The 24859-nt window shown below is 48.5% G+C and overlaps 1 protein-coding gene across 1 annotated transcript; it reads left to right on the top strand.

Moving 5' to 3' along the window:
- The first annotated feature begins 52 nt into the window (after window positions 1–52).
- TP73 (tumor protein p73) lies at window positions 53–23462 on the top strand. The gene is made up of 13 exons (XM_081341062.1): window positions 53–133; window positions 1316–1439; window positions 9065–9310; window positions 16302–16488; window positions 16599–16714; window positions 17291–17400; window positions 17641–17783; window positions 18118–18206; window positions 18531–18655; window positions 19589–19743; window positions 20148–20280; window positions 20737–20830; window positions 21771–23462. The coding sequence occupies exons 1-13, from the start codon at window positions 75–77 to the stop codon at window positions 22092–22094; spliced, it is 1905 nt and encodes a 634-aa protein (XP_081197188.1). The 5' UTR covers window positions 53–74; the 3' UTR covers window positions 22095–23462.
- Window positions 23463–24859: the final 1397 nt, after the last annotated feature.

Raw genomic sequence — 24859 nt, 5'->3', positions numbered from 1 at the left:
AAGCTACACAATCTAACACAACTGTCTTCTTCTTCGACAACAGGGCCGCCCATCCTTCTCCGAGTTCGTCGAAGATGTCGCGGGCTTCCCCGGCAGACGAAGGCACCACCTTTGAGCATCTCTGGAGCACCTTGTAAGTAAGAGGGTGGGCGAGGGGACTCCCTGGAAACTCGTGGGGGCACTCACAAAATGGGGTCAATGGAGCAGCGGCCTGGTCCTCAAAGGGCAGCTGAATCGGGCTTGGCCTGACCAAAACGCCCACTGAGAGGAGGAATTAGTGTCTTCAGGACGGACAGGAGGTCCTCGATTTATAACCGTTCCGTTTAGTGACCGTTTGACGTTGACTGCAATTCGCTTAACGACCACCGTAGAAATGGCGATAAGATTGACTTACGACTAGAACGGCTCACAAGTCGAGGGTTACCTGGATAAAACCTAGACCCAGGTTTGCATTCCCACAACACCGTCAGCACCACCGAGGGTGCGTTTGTCTGGAGCCGAAGGCGGACCAAACTCGGCTTGTGGTTTTCGTTGACCCATTCAGGAATCCACCCGCCTTCTGGATGGAACCCGGTCAGATCTGTTTGGTGATCTGGGGAATGAATCCTTTTGCCTGAAACCCAGCAGGGAGAATTCAGCACCTCGGCCAGCGCTTTTGTCAGCCATTGTCGGCCATCCAGCCAAGTGGCCATGGAAGGATTTTGTTTTATTTATTTATTTGCTTTAGCAGGTTTTTTGCCACTCCATGGAGTTTTTCAACCCCATTTTTTGGCTTATTCGATTTATACAGCTGCCTTTGTCGCCGTTGTGACCCCGGAGGTTTTTGGTGTCGGAAGAAACCACACTAAACTGGGAGTTTTCGGTTTGCATGAATGAGCTTGGCAAGAAGCATCCCAGTTGCCAACTCAAAGACCTGTGGACTTCAACTCCCAGAATTCCATGGCTGGCTGGGGAATTCTGGGAGTTGAAGTCCACAAGACTTAAAGGTTTGCCAAGGAGTAAGGCAGTAGCTAAATTTGCCAAATGGATAAGGTAAAGAGCAAACAAATCAGAGGTTAAACACTTGGCTTGCATTCCAAATTTTATCTTTGCCATTTACAGGATTTTGGGAGTAGGGGTGGTGGGGGGGTGAGGCAGTCATGGAGACATTAAACCCAGATGAACCAACCCCACAAAAACACGTGGAATATAACCGGAGCTTGGGTTGCAAAGGAGCCCCCCCCCCCCACACAAATTTGGGAGTGAGATTGCAGCAACTTTTCAATCGACGCAAGAGTGCAAAGATTTGAGGTTGTGTCTTTCCTTCTCTGGTTAGAGAACCTGACAGCACCTATTTTGACCTGCCCCAGTCGGGAAATACGGGAGGAAGTGAACCCCCCAATCAGACGGAGGTCACCATGGACGTTTTCCAGATGAGAAGCATGGACGACTCAGTAATGGTAAGCTTTGGGAAAGGATCCTGATTAATTTGCAATTTCTGCTTGATGTCACACATTTCTGCGAAACCAGAATCTGGGCTTGTCTAAACAAATAATGCTGAAACCTAGCCAGAGTTTGAAAGCTTATGTTTACAACTCAAACCATGATTAAAGATATGCATTATCGGTGAACTGTAGAATAAGGAAGTATAAGTGTTGGAAGGGACCTCAGAGGCCATCTAGTCCAACCCCCTGCCCATGGCAGATGTCTCTATCTAAGCTGCTACCACTTGTGCAAATATTCTGGCATATCTTTAGATTGGTACCTAGCTGAGCATCACGTAAGGCGGAAATTTCAGGCTAATACTTGGGATATGGCTATAAATTCCTCCATGCATGATATTCTCTCTGCTTTTGGGGGCCGGGAGCCCATTTGGATAATGGGATAAACTTGGTTTTAACCTTGGTTCATGGGGGGAGGTGTTGAATGTGTGGTGTGCGACTGGTTAGGTCTGTGAGTTGCGATTAGTCAATTGGTCAATCCATAAGATGGATAAATTCCGGTGCATAGTATCGTTGGGTTGCAACGTCGAAAGGCTTTGCTTCGCTCGAGCTGGCTTGACGGATTTGTTTTGGGTTCTGTAATTGTCGTTTGTGTAGCTGGGTCTTCTGTTTTGTGCTGTTTTGCCTCGGGATAAGGACAGGTAGTCGTCAGCGTACGGCCACAGTGGAGCCCGCAAATTGACGTCGCTAAGTGAAAACATCTGTCAAGTAAGCTTTGCCCCATTCCACGAGCTTTCCTGCCGCCGTTGTTAAGCGAATCACTGGTCACAGTGGGTAACACGGCTGTTAAGCGAATCTGGGTTCCCCCGCTGACTTACCTGTATTTTGACTTTGCTGATGCTCTCTGAATTTCTCTGAACAATCCTAGCAAGGCGTCGGCCTTCAAATTCAGCCCCATAGCAAGGCTTTTTCTAGCCTTTTACGCAACCTAAACCTCCAAATGCAACACTCCTGTTCGTCTGAAGGGGTCCAAGCAAGATGCAGGCCGGAGTTGAGCACTCAAACTCCTCCCGTGGACCCTTTATGAGGGCAAATCCCTTTGAAAGGCCTAAATTAGGTCTCCTGCCTGAGCAGGGGGTTGGACTAGAAGACCTCCAAGGTCCCTTACGACCTTATGCTTTAAATATCCCTGCTTTGATGGGTAAGGAATTCATGTGCTGTTGCTCAAAGGGGGGGGAGAAACAACTTTTATATGATATGATATATAAAAGAATAAGATGTTGAGTGCAGAGAAGAGCAGTTAAGATGATTAAAGGCTTGGAGGCTAAAACATACGAAGGACGGTTGCAGGAATTGGGGATTTCTAGTTTAATGAAAAGAAGGACTAGGGGCGACATGATAGCAGTCTTCCAAAATGTGAGGGGCTGCCTGAAAGAAGAGGGAGTCAAGCTATTCTCCAAAGCACCAGAAGGCAGGATAAGAAGCAATGGATGGAAATTAATCAAGGAATTAAGCAGAAACTTCCCAACAGGGAGGACGATTAGACAGTGGAACAACTTGCCTCCAGAAGTTGTGGGTGCTCCAACACTGGAGATTTTTAATAAGAGATTTGTGTGAAATGGGATAGAATTTCCTGCTTGAGCAGGGGGTTGGACTAGAAGACCTCCGTGGTCCCTCCCAACCCTATCATTCTATGTTCTATGACAATAATCAGGGCCCTTCGCCCCGACCCACCCCTGGGCCGCTGTGCACGTTTGCACACTGCCGTACGCACTCTTTCCCCGTCGGGGTCCGTGGAGGCTGTGTTCCTAACATTCACCCGTGCCACCGTGGGAATAAAACTGCCTTTGCCGGCCACAAAGCTCTGCCTCGCCATGGCTCCGTTGTGCCAGGCGCACCGATCTTGTTGCCAGCAGGGCACAAACCACCTCTGGCGTCATTGACCACCCTGGGGGGGGGCATCTCAAACCACCTGTTTGCAGAGGGCAGGATGGGCATTCACACCGAACAGGGTGGCAATTGTGCAAACCAGCATCCACTGTGTGCCGCGCCAGCCCTCCCTCCCCCATGGAGCACCCTTGGTACCGTCCAATCTTCCAACGGGCATGTTGAAACTTGCCTTCTCATAATGAATAGTCATAAGGGAGGGAAAAGGGGTTGGCTAGCCAGCCTTGGTTGTTAGCTGCAACTAAATGACAGAACCACGATTTAAAGGTGGGGGGGGAGAGGAGAGAGGGAGAACGAAGCCAACGAGGCTACCACTAAGCCAGCTTCGAATCGCCCCCGTCCTTCTGCTCTCGGCACCCCCTTGGTGGACCTTCAACGTCTTCCTGGGTTGGCCTCTCAACCCTCATGACTCCAGAAGTGAGGAGCTGGCTTGCCATCTTCAAACCCCAAGCAGATAAACATGCTGTATGTTAGCAACTCCGTGCCGCCTTACACCACGGTAGGTGCTGATTTTATATCCCTTTAGGAAAGGGTGGTTTAGGCTAGTCCAGGAGAACTTCGGATGGCTTCTGAAGGGCCACCAGCAGCTTGGTCCAGAAGCTGGTGGAGATAGCTGGTATGATGAGCTGTGGGGATTCCTGTCTTCTCCACTTTTCGATGCCCAAACGATCATCCAAATATTTGGATTAAACAAGGTTTGGTGATGCTTGAGGTCTTCCTGAGATGACAGCCTGTTCGGCTCGGTCCCTATCTCTCAACGTTTTCACGGTTTGAGTCTGGGTTGGTTCTCCCAGCGGGATTAAAATTCCACAAAAAATTCGGAAACGAGGCTCATAGCACCCCGAAGGCATCGCAATGGGATTTCCATGCAATTCAGCCCGTGTGGTTCACCAGAAGGCTTGGAGATTGGTGCCCAGCCTGGCCATCGGTCAAGCCAGGATTGGCTAACCACGGTTAAATTACCAAACCTTCATTAAATTAGGGCCAGGTTTGGTTCTTGCGATTGCCACAGAGAATCAGGGTCTCGTCGCTCCCTTTAAAGGAGAGATTAGATTATGATCTCACTCGCAAAAGGATGCCAACCAACCGCAAATATTTTCTCTCTCTCTCTTTTTTTTAAAATGGCAACCGTTCCCCATCCAGATAAGTCAAGCAATTGCCCAACGCATAGCTGCCTTGATTTGATAATATCAAATAAATAGGATTCCACACCGATTCAGTGTGTGTGTGTGTGTGTGTGACAAATAGGAGCCTTCGGTTTTAATAAAAGATTTGGTGCTTTGGTCGGTTACGGCTTTTGAATTCCTAGTTTTTTTTAAGGATTTGTTAAGGCGAAGGATTAAGAGCAATAAAAATCTGAATTTGAGGAGCGAGCAGGGGGAAAACGGCAATTTGAGACAGCAAAAATGATCCTCTACTGCGAAGGCGTGGCATTGTTTTTTTACAGCAGCTCACAACATCTGCAGCTTTTTGTGCCCCGTGTGTGTGTGTGTGTGTGTGTGTGTGTGTGTGTGTGTGTGTGTGTTTTCTCGCCAGTTTCTCTGGCTTTGATCCACCAAACCGCAAAACAGTTAGCAAGCTACGTTTTGTGTAGACAAGGCATAGTTTCACCCAAAGCTGGATCAAAGGGGAGCAAATCCCCAAGTTTTGGAACCCAGAACGGCCAGGTGAAAATTAAAATTAAAACTCTTGAATATCCCAGAGTTTGTCGGAGAGATCCAGAGCGTGCAAAATAAAGGGAAAAAAAAGATTTATTTATTTATTTTTGGATGGTGGAAATCAAATCCATTCCTCGCCCCTAGACAATAAAAATAAACCAGATTTTTTTTTTGGGGGGGGAGGGGGCTGGTCTTTTTAACGGCAGCTTCCGTGCTCCCCTGAATGCAACTGTGGATTTAATAGGGGCCTGGTTAAAATATGGCACTAATTAGCAAGTTGTTGCCGCAGAGCCAATGTTGTGCACCCTGCCATGTGTTTTCGGTAACCTTAGGAGTTAATTGCCAAGCGGGAAAAGTGATTGTGTTTCTTTTTCATTTCTGCAACGCTCAGCAACTCCTGGCTGTGTTTTGTTTTCCAAGGACACACAAATCCCGGGGTTTCCTCAGTCTGGCGCTCTCCCCACATGCGCAGGCTGGACTACAATTCCCAGCAGCCCCAGTCAGCAGGAGCTTTATTCTTTGGAGTACGTTGAGTAGTCCTCAGCTTACGATGGTTCGTTTAGTGACTGAAGTTATGACAGGATTGACTTAGGCTTTTTGCACATATGACCCTTGCAGTGTCCCTGTGTGGCCACGTGATCCAAATTTGGATGCTTGGCCACTGACTCGTATTTATGACGGTTGTGGTAGCGTCCCCAGGTCACGTGATTTCCCCTTATGACAAGCAAACTCAAGGGGGGGGTCCAGAAAGGTGGCAAAATAGGGCAACGTCCACTGAACAACTGTCGCACTTAGCAACAGAGGAATGTCGGGCTCCATTGTGGCCGTTAAGCGATCTACGTTTGGGGCTCAAATGGGGTCGTAAGCTGTGCTCCCAATCTCAAGCTTTCCTGGCTTTGGGTTTTGTTTTGAGGGACGAAGGAAAGCGCCTTCACTGGCTGAGTCCTTTGGAGAAGGCCAGCCCTTCCTGGGTCAGCGTAACATGTGAACCCAGCCAACCAGAGTTTACTCAGCCAAAATCAGGGGTCTTCAAAGGTGGCCCTTTTATGACTTGTGGACTTCAACTCCCAGAATTCCTCGCGATATAGATGATATAGATAGATAGATAGATAGATAGATAGATAGATAGATAGATAGATAGATAGATAGATAGATAGATAGATAGATAGATAGATATAGATAGATAGATAGATAGATAGATATGGATGGATGGATAGATAGATATGGATGGATGGATAGACAGACAGACAGACAGACAGACAGATAGATAGATATGGATGGGTGGGTGGATAGACAGACAGACAGACAGACAGACAGACAGACAGATAGATAGATAGATAGATAGATAGATGATAGATAGATAGAGCTGGATGAATAGATGGACAATAGATATAGAGAGATAGATAAATAGATAATAAATATAGAGAGCTAGAAATATACAGAGAGATGGATAGATGGATTGATAATAGATATAGAGAGACAGATAAATATTTATATGTGTGTGTGTGTATACACATACACACACACACACACTATTCTTGTTGCCCCGTGCATACTTTCGGGGAGAAAAGAGGTGTTTCTTTGTCGGCGCAAGTCAAAGCATGTTGCGAATTCCAGCCGTTACTCACCGAACACTGGAGAGATTGTGGGAGACGCAACACACCGGAGGTCTCCCTAACCCAGCGGGCTCTTCACACACACACACACACACACACACCCTGGTTTTTAAAAAAAAAGCCAAAAAGCTCTTACGGCGGAACTTCAGAAAGTTATCAGTGGGTGAGGTTCGAATCCCAAGTTGTGACACGTCCCTCGACTCCCAAGCCTGGTGCAGTTTGAAGGGAGGGTTGAGGTTGATGCCGCAGAGGCCAGACAAGGTTATCGGCAGACGGTCCTCGCTTTACAACCACAGTGGGCCCAAAGGGGGACTAGACACTCCACCGTTAAGCGAGCTGGTTAAGCGAGTCAGGCTTTATTTTTATGACTCTTGCCATGGTCATTAAGCAGAATCGTGGTGGTCCTTAAGTGAATTGTGGCGGTCATTAAGCAAATCCAGCTTAATGGAGGTCTTCTAGTCTAACCCCCTGCTCAAGTAGGAGACCCTGGACCATTTCAATCAATTGATCGATCAGAATACAGCTGGAAGGGACCTTGGAGGTCATCTAGTCCAACCCCCTTGCTCAAGCAGGAAACGCTATACCATTTCAATCAATCGATCGATCAGAATACAGCTGGAAGGGATCAATTTAATCAATAGTAACAATTGCCCGATAGTGCCCAGGGGATGCCGATATATACAAAAGTTCACAACTCCATCTCGACTTAGCCTGTCAATCACACCTTTCCATGATCCTTGGAACTCCTGGCTGGTCTCGGGCAGCGGCTTTCTGCTCATCTGCTTCATTTCTGACTCAGACAACCATGATTGGCTCACTGCAGTTAAAGAAATAAACCAGAATTTGGTTGACTTCGCACATGTCCCGTCAGACGTGCTGGTGTTCTCCTGGTGGGACACTCATCAGTGTGAGAAACTTTTTTCCAGCGCCGTTGTAACTCCGAACTGTCACTAAACGATCTGCTAATGATTGGGGCGTATTTTGCTCCACCAATGAGTCTGGTGCTGCTTTTCTCTAGGTATTTCACTCCCAATAAATTGAATTTCCATGGTTATTTTCTGACCGTAACTCCTCAGGGCTTAAAATCCAACAGCCTGAGATCCAGATTAGGAATCTCGATAACCCACAAAGCTTCCTTTGATGGTTTGTATGCAGCTACTGGCCGGAATTGGCAGGCTGTAAATCTCAGTTTGAGATAAGCACCATGGAGACTTGTGGTCATTCGTTTCCTGGCTGGCTTGAGTCACAGGAGGAAGGGGGCCTCTGCTCCTCTCCAAGTACCTCCTGGGGAAGTGGGGGACCGAAGCCCATAAATGCAGGGAGATGGGCTAGGAGGTACAGGAAGACGGGGCAACACTCCGACTGGCTTGTGCAAACTTGCCAAGGGCAGATTTGACTCCAGGATGGGTTGAGTGTGTCAGGAGAGACACAGGCAGCGACAGGCTCAGGTTGGCAAACACAACCCCCCCCAATCCCCAACTTCTACACACACACACACACACACACACACACACACACACACACACACAGAGCAGCCTGTTTTATGAGCCTCCCAATCTCAGCCTTTCCTGGAGCAGGAAAATGGTTGCAATGGGGCTTTGGAGGAAAGCCTGAAAAGACTTTAGGACACATTTGCTTGGCCTCACTCTGGGCAGAGGGTTCGTTTAAATGCTGAGGCTTCCTTCCTTCCTTCCTTCCTTCCTTCCTTCCTTCCTTCCTTCCTTCCTTCCTTCCTTCCTCCATCCCTCCCTCCGTCTTTTCCATCTCCTTCTATACCTTCCATCTTCTCCTTCCTTCCTTCCTTCCCTCCCTCTTCCATCTCCTTCCTTCTATTCCTCCCTCCCTCCCTCCTCTTCCTTTCCCCCTTTCCTTTCGTACCTTCCTTCCTTCCCTTCTTCCCTCCCTCCCTCCCTCCCTCCCTCAATCCAAGCCTACGAGGTCCGTTTATGCCCAGCTGCCACGGCAGGTTCATTCTGATGTCACCTCTCTCGGGACGGCCCAGCCTTTCGCCATCCTTCTGGATGGGCCCTGTGGTCCAAGACCCCCTCCCCACCCCCTCCCCCTCCGCTGCCCCCTTCTCCTCCACCCTTTGCAAGCGAGAAAAGTAAGGGGAAAGGGGAAAAGGGAACTCGGGTGGAGAGCAAGCATGGGCTTGCTCGGAAGGGGAGGGGGAGGAATGCAGAAAGGCTCCCCCGAAGGACCCCAGCCAGGTATGTGGCTTTCTGGCGGGAGCCTCCCCTCCCTGAGGGACACCTGGTGCACCTTTGCACGGGCACAATCCGGCCCGCTCCCTGCCAGAGGAGGGCCGCTGGTTCCCCCCTGGCCTGTGCCACTGGCAGCCTGACTTCTTCTCTTCTTCTCCTCTCCTCTCCTCCCCTCCCCTCCCCAACCCCCCCCTCTCCTCCCCTCCCTCCCCTCACAGTCCCAGTACAATTTGCTAAACAGGAGCATGGATCAGACCGCTGACAGCCGAGCCTCCGCCTCCACGCCTTACAGCGCCGAGCACATCTCCAATGTCCCCACGCTCTCGCCCTACTCCCAGCCCAGCTCGACCTTTGACACCATGTCCCCCGCGCCCATCATCCCCTCCAACACCGACTACCCGGGACCGCACCACTTTGAGGTCACCTTCCAGCAATCCAGCACCGCCAAATCGGCAACCTGGACGGTAAGTCAAGTCTCTTTGGCCTCTCCCCTTTGGCCCTGGGATGTTGGAGGGGGTCCCGAGGTTTTGGGTGGGTGGGTGGGTGGGATTCCTTTTCCTACTGGGAATGCCACCCCAGATGGGATAAGGGTGGGCTTCCCGCCCCGTTGCCCCACCACCACCCCAATGAGACCTCGGTCCAGAGTCCTAAAATCCGGCACCATTTAGCCCGTTGTCTGACCGCGGCAACATCCCCAAATCAGCCCCAAACTGAGATTTATCAGGGGTCCTGGGTGGTCTCTGAGCTGGGTGGTTTCCTTGCAGACGTTTCGTGACCCAAACTAGGTAACATCATCAGAGATTGTCCCATTTTGGGCGATGAAACGTCTGCAGGAAAGCCCCCAGGCTCAGAGAGCACGCAGGACCACCCCCCCTTTCAACCCTGAGTTACAAAGATTCTCCTTTATTGACACTGAGATCGATCTCCACTTTTCTATCAGCTAGAAAAATAAAAGAGTTTTCCCACGCATGGAACAGTGGCTGCACAAGGTCTGTTATACTCTGCCCAAGATCCCGGCACGTGGGTTAAATGTTTTGGCTTTTAATTCTGTGGCCATCTCTTACACAGGAAGCCCTCATCATCTCTGCCTTGCTTGCTTGGAAAGCAGATAAAGACTCAGTCACTGTACCCATTTTACAGATCTTCTCTAGATAGCTACAATAAACAGATTCCCGCATTGCCAGTCTAGTAAAACGGAGATCAGGCAGGTTGCATTTACTGTCAAATATCTCAAGAGTTCACCTTCAGGGGCGTGTGTGTGTGTGTGTGTGTGTGTGTGTGTGTGTATTGTGCAGGAGGGGTATGTGTGTTTGTGTGTGTGTGTGTAATTGCAGCCCTTCGTTGTCTCTCCTTCGCAACCCGTATCAATGCCCCCTCCTTTTTTTATCTTTGACACCAAAGTCACATCCGGGTGGGGGGAAAATATCTGCTTTCCGAATCAATTCTGGGTGGATTGAAGCTGTAAGCCTTAAAATGAGATGAATTAATTTAAAACGGAGAGCGCTTTGCAGGGGCCGCCAGATGTTTACCGACTGGATTTTGCATTGTTGTGCACCTCTCCAGTCTTTCCCAAGGACCTGGGATACAATGATGTGGTTGTGTGATGGTGCTAAAGGTCCTGTTGCAGGATGTCAGCTGTTCCTAGTCGGGCTGCCTTTTTTGCAATTAACTGGGGGGGATTTTGTCAATACCCAGGAGGGTGTTCCAGGGGTGCTCCAGATGTTTGTGATTACAGGTACTCCTTAGCTCTCCAAATTTCTGCTGCTAAGTCAGCTTTGCCCCAGTTTAAGAACGTCCTAGCCACAGTCATTCAGCGAATCACTGCAGTTCTTAGTCACCCACTTGTTAAATCAACCCAGCTTTCCCCCCCCCCCCCGTTGACTTTGCTGGTCAGACAGTTGCAAAAGGGGGAATCGCGTGACCCCACCATGGACTGACTGAGGTTGCTGGGTTATGTAGTCCAAAACCTAGAGAAGCTTGAAATTGAAAGAGGATCGATGTGATTCGGCGCTAACGAAATTGCAGAAATTGTTTTGTTTGTTGTTTTTTCGCTTGAGAGGTGATAATTGAGCTTCTACCATCCCTTAATGATACTCCTCCTCTGCTCTGGGCTGCAAGCAGTGAAAAGGAGACCACTCAGAAACCATCCTATTACACCCCATCCTCTAACTTTGAGATGTCTTATTTTTCTTGTGGGATTAATAATCCCGAGGTTGTAACATCGGTTTCCGTTTGCAAACCCGATGCAAAATTTGCTCGCCGCCCATCCAAAATCTCTTTTACTTGCAGCGTTGCAATTTCTCTGAATTTTGCAGGGCGGCTTATGAATAAACGGAGTTGGGTGGCAGAAGCTGGGTGGTGTAAAAAAATCGACTTAATCATTAATGATTTTTTTTAGGAGGGCGGATTGTAGGGAGAGGCCCTACGTTAAAAGGCAGTAAAAAGGGGACTTTGCATATTAGAAAAAGTGATTTGCAAGCAGGAAAAAGGGGGCCCTTTGGGATGGGTTTAGCAAAACGATACTCAAAACGGGAGGCTGAGGCATTGATAGCTCCACCTGCAATTTTTTTCCCACTCTGTGTGTGCGTGCGTGCATTTCAAAATAAGCATTTTGCAGTTTCACTGCTGTGGGATTTTTTTTATTTTAAAAAATATTTATACCATATAACGTGTTAAGGAACTCATATTCGTTATTGTCTGTCTGATAATGGCTGTGATAGGGGAAAAAATGTAATATTTCTGTTCTTTTTCGAAAGCCCTAATAAGCAGGCATATACATAGAATGAAGGCTACTGCTAAGCTTGTAAGCCGCCCTGAGTCTTAGGAGAAGGGCGGGATATAAATGGAATTAAAATAAAAAAATAAATAAATCCTCACTTTTGGGGCGTTTAATGCCACCCCTTTTGCTATTGCACATAGTTCGTATTGTGGTTTATTTAACAAACCTCTGATAAATGGACAGACAATGTGTTTAGAAAAATTACACAATGTGCTAATTCACACCTGCTCAGCAAAGCTCTGTGGCTGTTAAAATGATATTTATGACAGAGCCGGAAGGGACCTCGGAGGTCTTCTAGTCCAGCCCCCTGCTCAAGGCAGGAGACCCTATACCATCTCAGTCAAACAGTTGTCCGGTGTATTTTATTATGCTACATATGTTTAAAAACAGCTTAACCCACATTTAAAATAATAATAACTCCCACCACAAAGCACCATCGGCATTTAAAGAGGGGGGGGGAACCATCCCACAATTCTTGTGATTTATTTATTTTTTTGCACGAACTTTCACCTCGCAACCTGGCCAAAAGCCCTCCCGAGAGTCTCGACAGCCTGCAAAATTTTCTAGTCCTCTGTGAGGAAGAGCGGGAGGAAAAAAAAACAAAACAAGAGTGAAATATTGACCTATTCACGCAGTCAGGATTTCTTTTAAAAAAACAAAACAAAAAAATCACCGCAATCACAAGGCAGAAATATCGTCCCGGGAAAAACATCCTTCCCACTCTTCCCCCCCCTCCCCACTTTCCTCCCTGTGATTCATTTTGCCAGCGGGGGCGGTCCGCTGCGGCGGCACCCGGCGTGATGGTGCATGCCAACCGGTTCAAAATTGGGGGTCTGCCCGTTTGGAAAAAACTGCCCGGGCATGTTGGGAGTTAGGAATTGCTCACAGCTGCTGTCTCTTTCCCAACCAAGAGATAATTAATATTTTTCACAAGTCCGGTCCCCGTGGATGGCCTGGCAATTGGCAGGTGGGGACCCCCTTCTCCATCTGGCCTAATTGGCATCTGGGGGGGGCTTTGGTTTTGGGGGCTTCTGCAGAGGCAAGCTGCAGGGAGCCCGCTTCCTAAATTTGGGGTTTTTTTTTTCTAGACCTGAAACCAAATATGAATCTGTAGCTCCAATGGGCTTCTTCACATCCTGACGGACCGAATATAAGAACACAGCATCCGTCTTATTCGTTGATTAGTCTGGTGCCTTTATCAACAGGATTAAAGAAGCTAGAATACGGAAGTGTGGAGCTGGGAGGGAACCTTTTGCTCAAGGCAGGAGACCTTATACCACCATTAGATACAGTCTCCTACCTGAGCAGGGGGCTGGACTAGAAGACCTCTAAGGTCCCTTCCAACTTTGTCATGGGGCAAAACTCACTGAACAAGTGTCTCGCTTAGTGGCAGAAATGTGGGGCTCCAAATTGTGGGCGTAAGTCGAGGACTTAACCTGTAATAGGCAGACGTGGGGAGGGGGGGGGAAATCCTGAATGTTTTGCCCTGCGTGTCTTGTCACTCCCTGGATCTGTCCGAACAGATTTTGCCAAGTTGGTTAACGGTATTTGCGGTTTGCAAGCCGCTACACGCCAGAGCGAAATGACATATGTGTTATTAGCACCTTTCTCGTGCTATCTGTCTGAGCCTGCCCTGCGGATGGGAGCCCTTGCAGCTGCTTGCATAAAGGCTATAAGGAAATTAGACGCCCCAGGCACTCGTTTTTTCTTCTCTGCACAACACACAAACACAATTGCGCACAAGTCTCCCTCCTCTTCCCCCCCCCACCCCCGTTTGTGCCTTTCCATGCATCCAGAGTCAAGCCTCTCCGGAAAACAGAAGATAAACTTAAATGGAAAGCACTCTTAACTCGATTGTTAAAATGATGATGATGATGATGATGATGACGATAATAATAATAATAATAATAATAATAATAATAATAATAATAATAATAATAATAATAATAATAATAATAATAATAATAATAATAATAATAATAATAATAGATTTGGGGAATATTTTACCCGATTCAGTTGTCTCGGCTGCGAACACTCACCGTTTTAATTCTAACCTTTAACTTCTGAGGACTTCACCCCGGAGGGAATGGAAGGAAGGAAGGAAGGAAGGAAGGAAGGAAGGAAGGAAGGAAGGAAGGAAGGAAGGAAGGAAGGACCCAAGTTAGAGAACGGGGCAGATGCCCACCCGCTTCCAGAGGGTGAGCCAGCTCCCCACCCCTCCGCTTCCCCTGCCAGGCCTGCCCGGCTTCCAGAGAACAAGGCACCTTGGCAGGTGTGCCTCCCCCAGGGGGACGTTGCCCTCACCCCCTCTGGGAAGGCCTGGCGGGAGCTGTTGGGGCTTGAGAGAGGCGGAAGCCCATCTGCGTGGGACGAGGCTGCCATGGCTCTGGGCCACGGGCCTCTCTCCGCTCTTCCTGCCCCAACACGGCAGGACAAACCAACATGCAGAGAACAGCTCCTCTCTTTTTATGGGGGGGGGGTTTGCCTCTCCTTCCTTGGGTCTATCCAACCTTTCTCTTCCTCTGTTCGTTTTATTTCCTTCCTTTCTCTCACTCCTTTCCCTTTCTTTTCTCTTCTTCCTCCCTCCCTCCCCTCTTTACTTCTTCCCTTCCTCCTTCTCACACTTCTATCCTCCCTCGTTTCTCTTTCTTTATTCTTTTCCTTCCTTCCCCCCTTCCCTATCCTTCTTTCTTCTGCCCTTCCTCCTTCTCCCACTTCTATCCTCCCTCCCTTCATTTCTCTTCCTTTCTTCCTTTCTTCCTTCCATCTTTCCTCCCTCCCTCCCTCCCTCCCCTCTCAACCTCCTGCCTTTGGTCTATCCCTCCATTCTTCTCCGGTCTTGGCTGACTCCAGCTCCCATCATCCTCCCCCCAATGGGAACCGCTGGCAAAGAGCGAGGGGCAAGGCGTGCCTGGGCAGGAGGCGCATTGGCGTCAAAACATACCTGCGGAGTTGGGGGTGGGGGAATGAAGGGTTTCCGAGCATGTGTGCGCCCGGGTGGGACGCTGCCTCTTGGCACGGGGCCAGCCCTTATCCCGGGAAGCAGCGGGCGGGAGGCCTGGCACAGCCAGGGCATGCCGAACCATGCTCTCCCCCCCCCCCGCCAACAATGGGGGGAGGAGTCAGGAGCTGCTGCCCCAACCACCTGCATGGCTGTGTGTTTGTGTGTGTGTGTGTGTGTGTGCCAACTTGTGCCCACTTTGCCCTGGGTCCAGGGCTGCCCAGCTGCAGAGTTCAGGGTGTGCAATTTGATTTCCTGACCTAAACTGGTTGGGAAAAGTTGCTTGGCCTAGCCGTGGTTTGGGTCAGTCTTCCTTCTTCGTTTTCCTCCCTCCCTCCCTCCCTCCCTCCCTCCCTCCCTCCCTCCCTTCCTTCCTTCCTTCCTTCCTTCCTTCCTTCCTTCCTTCCTTTCCTGTATTTTGATTTTATTCATTCAAGCTATGTAGATTCCCTTCTCCTGTTTGTGCTACAGATGCTACTTTGAAAAGCGTTTCGAACGCCAGACACGGGTTTTTCACGGAGTGGCAAAGCCTCCGAGTCAATTTTTGGCTTTGCAAAAAACAAGAACCGCCTGAACTGAAAAGGAACTCAGGTTTATGGCGATGAGCTGATAATGAAGTTTTATGATACCAATTATTCCAGATGTGATGCGCTAATGCCGCCTTTTGACAGGTTGATGGCAGTAAATCCATGTTGGCAAAGAGGCGAAGTTCGGATGAATTAGGAAAAAGAGCAGCTGGATTTTCCCCAGCAGTCTGCCTGGAGCGAGAGCTTAATTGATAATAATCCCGAGGAAATTTTTTTTTCTTCAAAACCTGGAAAATTGTCCTTTGAAAACAGCTTGCGATTAAAAAGTTTGCGCAATTTCCTCTGTTGAATTAATTGCATTCAATCCAAAACAATCCAAAATGCACACTCATGGCATGTTACCTTTTAAAAGTGAAAAGCCAAAATATGCTTTTGGATAGGTGCTTTCCAAGCCGAGCTGCCAAATTTGGCACTGAGGACTCAAAGCATGGACCTTTAGCACTGAGGACTAGCAACATGAAACATCTCCAAGCCGCTCAGTAAAGGCACTCGAGGGCAGCCCTTTTTTGAGTTGTAATGACTTGAAGTGCTGCTGTTGCTATTTTTAATTACCAAATGGCTTCAATCCCAGCCTGAAATGTAAAATTTAAAATTACACATGCTAAAGAAAAAAATTACACGCAAGAACAAACACGAATTTTCAGGCTGGCAAATAATACAGGCAGTCCTCATATTACAGCCATAATTCTGTTGATAAGTGAGACATTTGTTTTACCCCATTTTACGACCGTTGTTACGTTAGTCACACCGTTGTTAAATGAATCCAGCTTCCCCATAGAGGCTGCTTGTCGGACGGTCGCAAAAGGGGATCGCGTGACCCCAGGATGCTGCGACCGTCATAAATACGAGTCAGTTGCCAATCGTCTGAATTTTGATGGCGTGCCCCAACGGTCGTTAGGTGAGAGAACTGGTCCTAAGTCCCATTTTTTCCCGCAGTGTCGTCATTAACTTTGATCTGCATCGGTCATAAAAAATGAAAAAAAAAATTGGGCTGGAGAGATTGCACGGTAGGAGAAATCGACCAGCCTTGCTTGATTCGCCTGAGTTTTATTTTTTATTAATTCGTGAATTTTATTTCCGATCCCCAGTATTCCCCTCTGCTGAAGAAACTCTACTGTCAAATTGCGAAGACCTGTCCAATCCAGATTAAGGTCTCCACACCGCCTCCTCCCGGGACGGTCATCCGAGCTATGCCCGTATACAAGAAGGCCGAACACGTAACAGAAGTGGTCAAACGGTGCCCGAACCATGAGCTCGGCCGCGACTTCAACGACGGTGCGATCTTGCTCCTTCTCTCGAACTCAGCTCTCTGATCTCGTCTCAGAAACTCCTTCCTTTGCTCCCATCTGCGACTTTTGCCGTAAAACCACCTTCTCTCTCTCTAGGCCTCTCGGCGCCCGCCAGCCACTTAATCCGCGTGGAAGGCAACAATCTCTCCCAGTATGTGGACGACCCCGTGACCGGAAGGCAGAGCGTCATGGTCCCTTATGAGTCCCCCCAGGTGACGTGTCTGGCCTGCCAATGTGTAGGGTGCTTTGCTTTGCTCTTTGCCACTTGCTGGGCTGCCAAAGGCGCTAGTCCTCTTGAAGGTTCGCAAAGAAAAGGCCTGGCGTTGCTCTTGGCTGGGAAAGCGGTGCTTTCAGGAAATTATTCTTGCAAAACTTAAGGAGGTTTTTCTTTGCCTTCCGCTGTTGAGCCAAAATTTCCATTACGGGCTTAATTTCCATTAGCGGAGTTGATTTGTTTTTGCAGGCAGGAATAAAGGTTAGCCAGAACAAATATGCCGCCATCCGGTGGCCATCTGAGTAATTGCAGACAAGTCTGCAGGGTCTCTTTTAAAGGGGCAGAACCTGGCTGCACGCTAAGCAGGGTCAGGCTAGGTTACGAGTTGGAAGGGAGACTGGGAAGTGAGAAAAAAGCCAACTGCAAGATAGCCAGGGTCATTTTCTTGCATGTTGTTGCCCGTTCTACTTATAGAGGTGGCCCGTCCCAGTGTGAGTCAAACGTGACTCAGGTTTTACTACTACTCGTATTTTTTAACCGAAATAAATTTCATTATTTCTTTTGTCTTGCCAAGGTGGGGACCGAATTTACCACCATCCTGTACAACTTCATGTGTAACAGCAGCTGCGTCGGGGGCATGAACCGGAGACCGATTTTAATCATCATCACCCTTGAGACGAGAGAGTGAGTTCGGGCGTGTGCGGGCGTTCGTTGTTAGTAAACAATCCTGGTAAGAAAGATCGTAAAACGAGGCAGTTAAAAAACCCCAAATCGGAGTTAGTAACAATCGTGGAAAGAAAGGTCGTAAAACGACACAAAACTCACTGAACAAGTTTCTCATTTTGCGATGGAAATTCTTGGGCTCAATCGTGGTCGTAAGTCAAGGATTTACCTGTACTGTTTTGTTTTGTTTTTCCCCTGTAGTGGACAAGTCTTGGGCCGTCGATCTTTCGAAGGCCGGATCTGCGCCTGTCCCGGACGAGATCGGAAAGCCGACGAGGATCACTTCCGAGAACAGCAAGCGCTAAACGAAAACGCCGCCAAGAACGGAAACCCCAACAAGAGGAGTGAGTGCTTGGATGGGGGTCCCGACCCTAAGAGGCTGGTTAGGCAGATGGGAAATGGAGTCCTGTCATGGGGGACAAGGCATCAGTTTAGTAAGACGGTGAATCTCCCAGGACACCGAATTGTCCAATGTGTAGTAGCCGATTCCTGCCCTTCCATTCTACGATTCTATGTTTTGGTTTGAATTCCTGGGCACGGGTAGGACTGGATGATCTCCACATTCCCTTCCCTTCTAGGATTCCAAGCTTTAATTTGGATTCCTGGCCCTCAGGAAGGGGTTGGACTAGATGGCCTCCGAGGGTCCCTTCCATTCTGTGATGCTATGATTCTTCCCAGCTTTCAAACAGAGTCCGCAAAGTATCCCAGCGTTGGGGGCCGGGGTTAAGAAACGGAGGCATGGCGAGGACGAAACGTATTATGTGCCTGTAAGTAGTAAATTTGCTGCAAAAAGTCCATTTTCCCATTATTCATGCTTTTTTAAAAAAAAATAAAAATAAAAAAAACCTTTGCAGCCGGTTTCTTACAATTCAAAACAAAACACATGCATAGAAAATTAGAAATATTTGCAGGTGAGTTGGGGACTCCGCAGTTCGTTCCAGATAATTTCATCTTTGGCCCCCCGTCTTTCCAACCACCAGTGCAGGCAGAGGGGAGCTGTAGTCCCAAAGGTGGCAAAGCAGAGCTAGATGCATGATAAAAATGGCTTCCTTCAGATCCCAACGGTCCCCTCTTGGTTCTCCTTTCCTCAGGTCCGAGGTCGGGAAAATTTCGAGATGCTGATGAAGATCAAGGAAAGTTTGGAACTGGTGGAGCTGGTTCCCCAGCAGCTGGTCGATTCCTACCGACAGCAGCAGCAGCAGTTTCTGCAGCGCCAGTGAGTCCCGCACGGACCCCCCCACCTTTCCCTCCTCAACACTTGCCTCCTCGTTGCAACGATGCAAAGAAAACTTTGCAAGAGTTGATGGGGAGGAGGGAATCCTGCTGGTGGCCGAAATCTCCTGTGTTAGTCGGCGGGTTCACTTGTCCTAACAGGGGTGGGCAACTGGCGGCCTCAGAGCCTTGTCCCGCCCGGATCTTTTATTTGCGACTTGCTCCTGTGAACTGCAACCACATCATGTAAATCCTGCCTTTCAAGTCTTGACGGAGGCTAAGAATTGCTTAAAGCAGACCTGGGCATGTTACTCTTTGGCTGTTCCTGTCCAGCCGGCGTGAGGTCAATTGGAAATTGGGAATTAGAAATGAAATAACCAATAAAGAGAATGTGGGTAGGTCAGGGTTGAAATGAGGGAGTCCTTGGCGCTCTCTGAGCTCGGTGGCTTCCTTGCAGACGTTTCATTACCCAGTGAGGGAACAGCATCAGGGCTAGAAGGGAGGGGGATTTGCATTGGTAGCAATGAAGATGTTCCCTCGTTGGAACTTCTGCAAGAAAACCACCAAGCACCCAGGACCACCACCACCCGTCCTCCTCCCTCCCTCTCTCTTGGTCTGCAAACCCACTCCCTTCTAGCATTGATGACGTTACCTAGTTGGGTCATGAAACGTCTGCAAGGGAACCGTCAAGCTCAGAGAGCACCAAGGGACCCCTGAAATGGAATAAATAGGCTGCAGGGGGCAGGAGAACCTTCAGCTGACTGGTGCCCCCATGTGGCCCACTTGGGAAAATCAGTCACCCATATCCCTGGCTTAAATGCAATTCCAAGGTTCTCTCCGTTGGCTTTCGGAGAAGAGGGGAACAGATCTCTCCAGCCAAGATGGAGGGCACCCCCTGGCATGTCTTGGGCTCACTCACTGCTCCCTTCGCCCACAGGACCCACCTTCATTCTCCATCCTCCTACGGCCCGGTCTTGTCCCCAATGAATAAGCTTCATCCAGGAGGGATCAACAAACTGCCATCCGTGAACCAGCTGGTGGGGCAGCCTCTCCAGCAGGGGCCTGGTGCGGGGCCAAATCTTGGGCCTATGGGTAAGACACACACACCCCCGGGCACCTTCCCACCTGCCACGCTGAGGATCCCAGGGAACTGAGCCCAAAATTTCCGTGGTTAAGCGAGGTAATTGTTAAGTGGCCCATTTTACGACTTTTCTTGTCACCATTGTTAACTGAGTCACTGCAGCTGTTCTGTTAGTAACCCAGTCGTTAAGTGAATCTGGCTTCCCCGTTAGGGTCCTAAGTCACATTTTTCAGTGCCGTCGTAACTTTGAACGGTCACTAGACGAAGTCAAAGACTACCTGTATTGTGGCCTGATGGAGTTTAGAAACCATGCTGGAAAGCGTTTAACCAACATTCGAGTGAATGCATCATCCATAATTACAAGGAAAATGGGATTTGTAATCTCACCACCCGTGTTTCTTTTACCGGATCTTAGGGCCGACGATGCTCAACAGTCACACCATGCAGCCCAACGGGGAGATGAACGGGACGCACAACTCACAGCCGATGGTCTCCAGCTCGCACTGCACTCCCCCACCACCCTACAACCCAGACCCCAGCCTTGTCAGGTAGGGGCATCATGGGTAGTTGGGTGCGTGTGTGGGGGAAGCCTCTCTTGTCTGTTTTAACTTCTATTAATCCAGGGATGGGATCCCAATGATGTCCCAGGTGTGATAACCTTGACAACCTTTAAGACTTGTGGACTTTGACTCCCAAAATTCCCCCAGCCAAGGCTGAATACCCCTGGTATGGGGCTGGACTAGAAGACCTCCAAGGTCCCTTCCAGATTCTATTCTATTCTATTCTGTTCTGTTCTGTTCTGTTCTGTTCTATATAAATATATATGAGAATATATTTTCAAGAGGAGACTGGACCGTACATTTGTCTGAAATGCTTATAGACTTTCCTGCCTGAGCAAAGGGTTGGACTAGAAGACCTCCAAGGTCCCTTCCAGCTGTTACCGTAGTTCTATTCCGTTCTAGATAAATATACGCTGTGTTTTTTCTCTTTTATTCCCCTTGCAGTTTCCTAACAGGGCTGGGCTGCTCAAACTGCATTGACTATTTCACTTCGCAAGGCTTACAGACTCTTTACCACCTGCAGAATTTGACCTTAGAGGTAAATGCACATTTTCGAAAGGTTTCCTGCTGGTGGGAGTGTGTGGGGGGGGCTCATTTATTTCCCTCTGCAATGTTCCCTTAACTCCATCTGGGGCCTCCATCCTCCCCATGTAAGGACTGGTGCATTTTGCAAAAGCTAAGGCAGCACCCAGTTGCGAACGTGAATACAGGCTGCCTTTCCAATGAAACTGACCCCCACACACACACTCCCTTTCCATTTTCTTCCAGCATCTTCCTTCTCCTTGCCCCCCCCCCCTTGGGGAAAGCAGCTCTGGTGGTCAGGAGGCTGGAGAATAACTTTGGAAATTATTTGCAGATGGAAAAAGCTGGGGTCTTTTCGTTTGCTTTCTTTTTTTATTTCTTGCAACTCTTCTTGAACAGAATATTTCTGGCTGGGGGGCTGAACCGTGGGGTCCTCTGAGCTTGGTGGTTTTCTTGCAGACGTTTCGTCACTAAACTATGTAACATCATCACTGCTAGGAGGGAATGGGGGGAGGAGGAGGAGGAGGAGGAGGAGGAGGAGGAGGAGAAACTTGGTGGTTTTCTTGCAAAAATTTTATTACCAAACCAGGTAACATCATTACCTAGTTTGGTAATGAAATGTCTGCAAAAAACCCACGCTCACCAAGCACCATGGACCCTACAGTCTTCCTCTTTCTCCCCTTCCTTCCTTCCTTCCTTCCTTCCTTCCTTCCTTCCTTCCTTCCTTCCTTCCTTCCTTTTCTCCTCCTCCTCCTCCTCCTTCTCCTTCAACTTTCCCAGCTTCTCCCCCTCCTGCTCCTCTCCACAACCCCCACTCCCTTCTAGCCCTGATGATGTTACCTAGCTGGGTCACGAAACGTCTGCAGGGAAACCCACCCAGCTCACTGAGCATCGGGGACCCCACCGGAGGGAGACCTGTTCTTCAGAGTCGATCTGATGCCTCTGTTTCTTCGCAGGATCTCGCCGCCCTGAAGATCCCAGAGCAGTACCGTATGGTCATCTGGAGAGGCCTCCAAGACTTCAAGCAGAGCCACGAGTACGGCAGCCCGCAGCCGCTCATCCGCTCCAGCAGCAATGCCGCCACCATCTCCATCGGGACCTCTGGAGAGCTGCAACGGCAGCGCGTCATGGAAGCCGTGCATTTCCGCGTCCGCCACACCATCACCATCCCCAACCGCAGCGGATCCGACGAGTGGGCGGACTTTGGCTTCGACCTGCCAGATTGCAAATCCCGGAAACAGTCCATCAAAGAGGAATTTCTCGAGGGGGAAATCAACTGAAGGGCTGGTGGTGGGGTGAGTGCAGCGGTGGGATTCAAACAGGTGAACAACTGGTTCTCGGCGTGGATGCCACTTCCGGAAGTCCGTTTCTGGGCCTGGGCAACAAAAAATTAGCTACCGGTTCTGCCCAAGTGGTGCGAACCGGCTGAATCCCACCACTGGGTGAGTGGGTAGGTGGTCTGCTGCAGACAGACAGCCGGCCTGTGGACCCCTAGATTTGGCCCGAGATCGAAGCCACCAAAAGTATTTCCCAGAGGTTGTGGTGTGGACTTCGGCGGGCCCACTTCCGTACGTTGTCTACCACCGCCAAGATCGTCTTGCCTTTTGTGCAAAAAACGCAACTCATCAGAAAGAAAAAGAGACGTGTGCGCCAGCAAAACGGAAATCGGTGAAAACTTACAATTCGAATTTCCTAAAAAACCTCGCTGTCCGTTTTGCGTCCACGAGGAGAGGATGTGCTGGTTCTGTTCCTTACGTATCCTCACCTTTTCCTCCGACGATGGCTGAGTGCCCGGGTTTCATTGCTCCTCAGTTCCCCCCTTTTGTTGTAAAGGATCTAGAAACGAGGGGTACCAACCTCCGCGGACCCTGTTCCTTCCCTTGACGGACTGCCAGAAAGTGTTTTGTTTTCCTACAGTGCTACGTAGACTGGGCAGGGACAAGAAAAAGCTGTTTGTAACTCGGTCAACAAACTCAAGTGACGTCTGTATTAGTTAGGTTCACCCTTTCATCTGCTCGAGCAAACATACGCTGTACATAACTGTATTGAACCATTGTGGTAAGCTTTACGTACTGTAAGCTATTTTAAGATGGACATGGCTTAGTCTCTCACCAAGAGTTGGCCATTTTGGTCTGTATCAGGGGTCTTCAACCTTGGCAACTTTTAGGACGTGTGGACTTCAACTCCCAGAATGCCCCAACCTGCAGCAAACGGCTGGCTGGAGAATTCTGGGAGTTGAAGTCCACAAGTCTTAAAGTTGCCACGTTTGGAGACCCACGGTCTATATGAGAGAGAGAGAGAGAGAGAGAGAGAGAGAGAAAGATTTATTTGTACAGTCAAAGGGATAAAATGCAGGGATGATTTCGGCATGGGGAATCAATTCCTAAACTGAACGTCCAATATTCATAAAGGAACGGACTTTTTAAAAATTATACATGGTTGACACTGTATCTTGCGACGAACTCCGTAGACACATTTCCTACGTTGCAGAAAAATAGGTGGGCATGTCCAACAGGGTTGTGATCCAGAAAACAGGTGTCTTTTATGGATGCAAAGTTTTCCCACTTTCCACAAGATGCTGCTTAAGAATCCTGCTTCAGTCTGTCCAATGATAAAATTAGGAGAAATATCCAGGGGTCACTTGGGGCTGTGGCTCACAAACAACGCACAAGATTGCAATCTGTATATAACACCTACATGCAAACTTAATCTATGTACATTTTTAAATCTTCAGGGACCGACCCAAACATGCAGCAAATTTCTGGGGAATTTTAGGGGTGTGTGTGTGTGGGGGGGGGGAAATAGCCAAGTTTGAAAAAAAGAAGGAAAAATGGTTTTCCTGTTTAAAATGTTTAGAGCACAAAAGTGTAAAAACTCGCTCTGGCCTCTACCGAGAGTAAATTCAGCGGACCATAAATGTTTTAAATAAGGTTGTGTTAATTTGGGAAGATTCCTCATCAACCACAGCCAATTTTTTTTCCCCAGTTTCCAATTTGGAAGCTCTGGGGTCCAAATTTAACCGTGCTCTAGTTGCTTTTAGCAGAAAATCAAGATTTTTCCAGAAGAAATCCAGGATCAAGCTGGCTTTTAAAAAGCGTTCTTTTTCTATTTTTTAATGCAACACGTCTCAGCCAAGCAGGAGAGTCACACGGCTTATTTGCCTGCACAATTGGTGTTACCTTGCGTTGCTGTTTTTTGTTCGTTTTGTTTGTTTTGTGCTGAAACAGCTGGCTGTTTCATAAGCAAAATACATTTCTAAACAAATTCCCCATCTTTCTAGTAGCTTCCCCGTAGGATGGGGACAACTTCCTCCATGTCTAAAGCAATTCTCCAAGCCAATTGAGGAAGGCATATCCAGACTGTGCTTTGCAAGCCCAGATCCCGAGATCGAATCATACCAGCCCAGTGGAAATCAAGTTAAAGCACTTTATTTAAAAAAAGGAGAAAAAAAAGACTTTTCCGTCTCTTATGTTATGGGAATAAGAGAAATCTTTTTTTCCTAAGCCCTAAGCCTCTGACAGCAGTATTACTATCAAAGATTTTCTAGGTAGGTCAAGATTATCAGCAACCTATCATTCCCTGCCAGAATGGCTACTGGGAAATGAAGGATGGTAGATGTAGTCAAAACAGCCCAGAGAATCCAAGTGGAGGTAAGCTGACCCCAAAACAAATTATTTTGTTTTGTTTTTAAAACTTTAAATCAAGCAGGCCTAGGAGTCTTCTGAGAAATTACTTCATCCAAACAATTTTTTTTAAAAAAGGTATCAAGGCGACAGGTACACCTTGAGGAGCTAGCTTTCTACATGCAGGAGTGGAAGGAGAATTTAATGACGTCTCCCTTGGAAAAAGGGATGCAGGTAAAACTGAAAAACAGCCGCCACTCATCAAAAAGGAAGAAGGCGTTGATCCAATGGCCATTACATTTTAATCACAGTCTTCGTCCAGTTTTTAAATTTTTGCTGCTCATAGCTGGGGGGGGTGGTGGTACCCAAAGACCTTCACCATCCTTTTCTCAGCCTCTGATTGCTGCCCCAACAACTACAGG

Source organism: Vipera berus (assembly GCF_964194415.1).
Source record: "Vipera berus genome assembly, chromosome: 17".
Taxonomy (NCBI): domain Eukaryota; kingdom Metazoa; phylum Chordata; class Lepidosauria; order Squamata; family Viperidae; genus Vipera; species Vipera berus.
The sequence above is the reverse complement of the archived record's forward strand: the minus strand, read 5'-3'. Positions and strand labels throughout refer to the sequence as shown.